This window comes from Mandrillus leucophaeus, unplaced genomic scaffold, assembly GCF_000951045.1.
Source record: "Mandrillus leucophaeus isolate KB7577 unplaced genomic scaffold, Mleu.le_1.0 Scaffold52, whole genome shotgun sequence".
NCBI classification, from domain to species: Eukaryota; Metazoa; Chordata; class Mammalia; order Primates; family Cercopithecidae; genus Mandrillus; species Mandrillus leucophaeus.
This window is the reverse complement of record NW_012105586.1, coordinates 1,110,002-1,112,697: the sequence shown is the minus strand read 5'-3', so window position 1 is coordinate 1,112,697 and position 2,696 is coordinate 1,110,002. Positions and strand designations below refer to the sequence as shown.

At 45.4% G+C, this 2,696-nt stretch overlaps 1 protein-coding gene across 1 annotated transcript; it reads left to right on the top strand.

The window, feature by feature from the left end:
• Positions 1-667: 667 nt before the first annotated feature.
• Positions 668-1,420, top strand: LOC105551350 (bromodomain and WD repeat-containing protein 1-like). Its single transcript, XM_011996550.1, has 2 exons — positions 668-988; positions 1,337-1,420. The coding sequence occupies exons 1-2, from the start codon at positions 740-742 to the stop codon at positions 1,418-1,420; spliced, it is 333 nt and encodes a 110-aa protein (XP_011851940.1). The 5' UTR covers positions 668-739.
• The last annotated feature ends 1,276 nt before the right edge of the window (positions 1,421-2,696 follow it).

Below are 2,696 nucleotides of genomic sequence, written 5' to 3'. Positions count from 1 at the left end.
AGGCGATCATTGCACTTCAGGCTAGGCGAGAGAGTAAGACTCCGTCTCCGAAAAAAAAAAAAAAAAAAATCCTCAGCACAAGTTCAAATAGTTGCACAAGATACAACTTTACACCCAGCATAGTGTAAATGTTGACCTTTTAAAATAAATGATTACATTACTCTTTTAAATGCACCCAACAGAATCTGGAAATCTGCAATTAGTTGCCCTTCCATATTCATTTTAAAAATCATATATGATGAAAAATATCTTTTTGTTTGTTTGTTTCTTTTTTTTGAGACGACGTCTAGCTCTGTCGCCCAGGTTGGAGTGCGGTGTCTTGATCTTGGCTCACTGCAACCACTGCCTCCCGGGTTCAAGCGATTCTTCTGTCTCAGCCTCCTGAGTAGCTGGGACTACAGGCGCCCGTCACCACGCCCAGCTAATATTTTTGTATTTTTAGTACAAACGGGGTTTCACCATGTTGGTCAGCCTGGTCGCGAACTCCTGACCTCGTGGTCCGCCCGCCTCAGCCTCCCAAAGTGGTAGGATTACAGGCATGAGCCACCGAGCCCGGCCAAAAAAAATCTTATGTTGATGACACTATTATGTGTCTCTGCAACAAAAGTATAGCTAAAAATGGAAATGGAAGGCCGCACTGGCGCCCGCCTGAGGAGAGGAACGCCAGCCGGTCAGACCTCGGCGGGGCCTGCAAGCTTCGCTGGATCACTCGCTCCCGCCTCCCGCCCGGTGCCCGGCCATGGCAGAGCCCTTGTCCGCCCAGCGCCCAGTGCCTCTCGCGGACTCGGGGCTGTGCTTCCTCATCGCCCGGTACCTATCGGCGGGCTCGTGTAGGAGAGCGGCCCAGGTGCTGGTGCAGGAGCTGGAGCAATGCCAGTTGCTGCGGAAGAGGCTGGACTGGGAGGGCAACGAGCACAACAGGAACCACGAGGAATTCGTCTTGTCCAGTAAGCATGTGGCTCCTGATCATCTATTGCAAATCTGCCAAGCGCATCGGTCCTATGTTGGATAAAGAAATTCCGGCTGGGTGCCGCGGCTCACGCCTGTAATCCCAGCACTTTGGGAGGCTGAGGCGGGTGGATCACCTGAAGTCGGGAGTTCGAGACCAGCCTGACCAACATGTTAAACATATTCAACATTTAGTACATTTTTTTGTACTAAAAATACAAAAAAATAGACGGGCGTGGTGCCACTTGCCTGTAATCCTAGCTACTCGGAAAGCTGAGACAGGAGAATCACTTGAACCCTGGAGGAGGAGGTTGTGGTGAGCCGAGATTGAGATCGCCATTGCACTCCAGCCTGAGCAACAAGAGCCAAACAACGTCTCAAAAAGAAGAGGAAACAGAAAAAAAAAAAAAAAGAAATTCCACCCCGTATTTCAAGAGTCGCTTCTTTGTTTGGTGCAGGAAGGCAGCCTTAGCTACTTACAGCAAAACGTGACTTAATTTGAAGAACTGTTGTGCTTTGCATTAATAGCTTAATAATGATTATAATTGTGAAATAATGTAAGCATTATGGAAAAAAGATGATAATGTAACTATAAATCATGCAGTGTACTATAAAATTCTCTGCATTTAGCATAGAACATTGAATTTCATTACATAAGTGTTTAATGGGCCCTTCCGTAGTAAAAAGTTGACAAAGACGTAGGTGTTAAGCTAAAAAGCTTGAATTTATTCTGAGATGTGTTTGAGGTTTTATCAATGTGAGTTCTTAATTTTCCATTTTGTAGCTCACTCATAACTTCATTGAATGTAATTGTATGTGTCTAAAAAACTCTTTAAATGCTAGAAGTATTTCATTTGATACTTGGATTCTGAAAGCCCTTGTTTATAAAGGGAAATTATTTTTCTTTTGCAAAGTTATGTGCTAGCAAAATGTTTGAAATTGCTATTCTTTTTCTGTTAGCTTGGTATATATGATTTAGACTAAGTATATGTATGTGATATAGTCTATGCGTACATGTGGCTAAACTGCTAATGGGCAAAGATCGTTGGGTCTTCTGATGCTGAGCATACATCAAGTTCACCCCATGATTATTTTTTATTACGAGTCATTGCTGATGTGATGCACCACCAATATAAAACTTAACTGAGGCCAGGCACGGTAGCTCATGCCTGTAATCCCAGCACTTTGGGAGGCCGAGACCAGCGAATCACGAGGTCAGGAGATCGAGACCATCCTGGCCAACACGGTGAAACCCCGTCTCTACTAAATATACAAAAAATTAGCTGGGCGTGGTGGCGGGCGCCTGTAGTCCCAGCTACTGGGGAGGCTGAGGCAGGAGAATGGTGTGAACCCGGGAGGCGGAGCCTGCAGTGAGCCGAGCTTGTGCCACTGCACTCCAGCCTGGGGGACAGGGCGAGACTCTGTATCAAAGAAAAAAAGAAAAAAAAAGCTTAACTGAGAAAGAACAACCCTTCCTCTCGGTTCCATGCCAGGCTGGTTTGTTAGCTTTAGTTGTTTCTTAGTGCTCTAGCCATGCCGCCCTGTGGCACTCATCAGGACACTGTTTATATTCTTCCCATTCACTTTGTAATTATTCTATTTTAGCTGGTTCTATGGTTGTAGTTATTTGGTAGCCTGTTTTCCTTTGTTTTCTGTACTTGTGTGAAGCTCCACGTCATTGTTTTGTGATGAGCAGTGATTTAGAGCTGGCAGATCTTGGAAGGGACTTCAGCAAGCTGCCCTAGGGT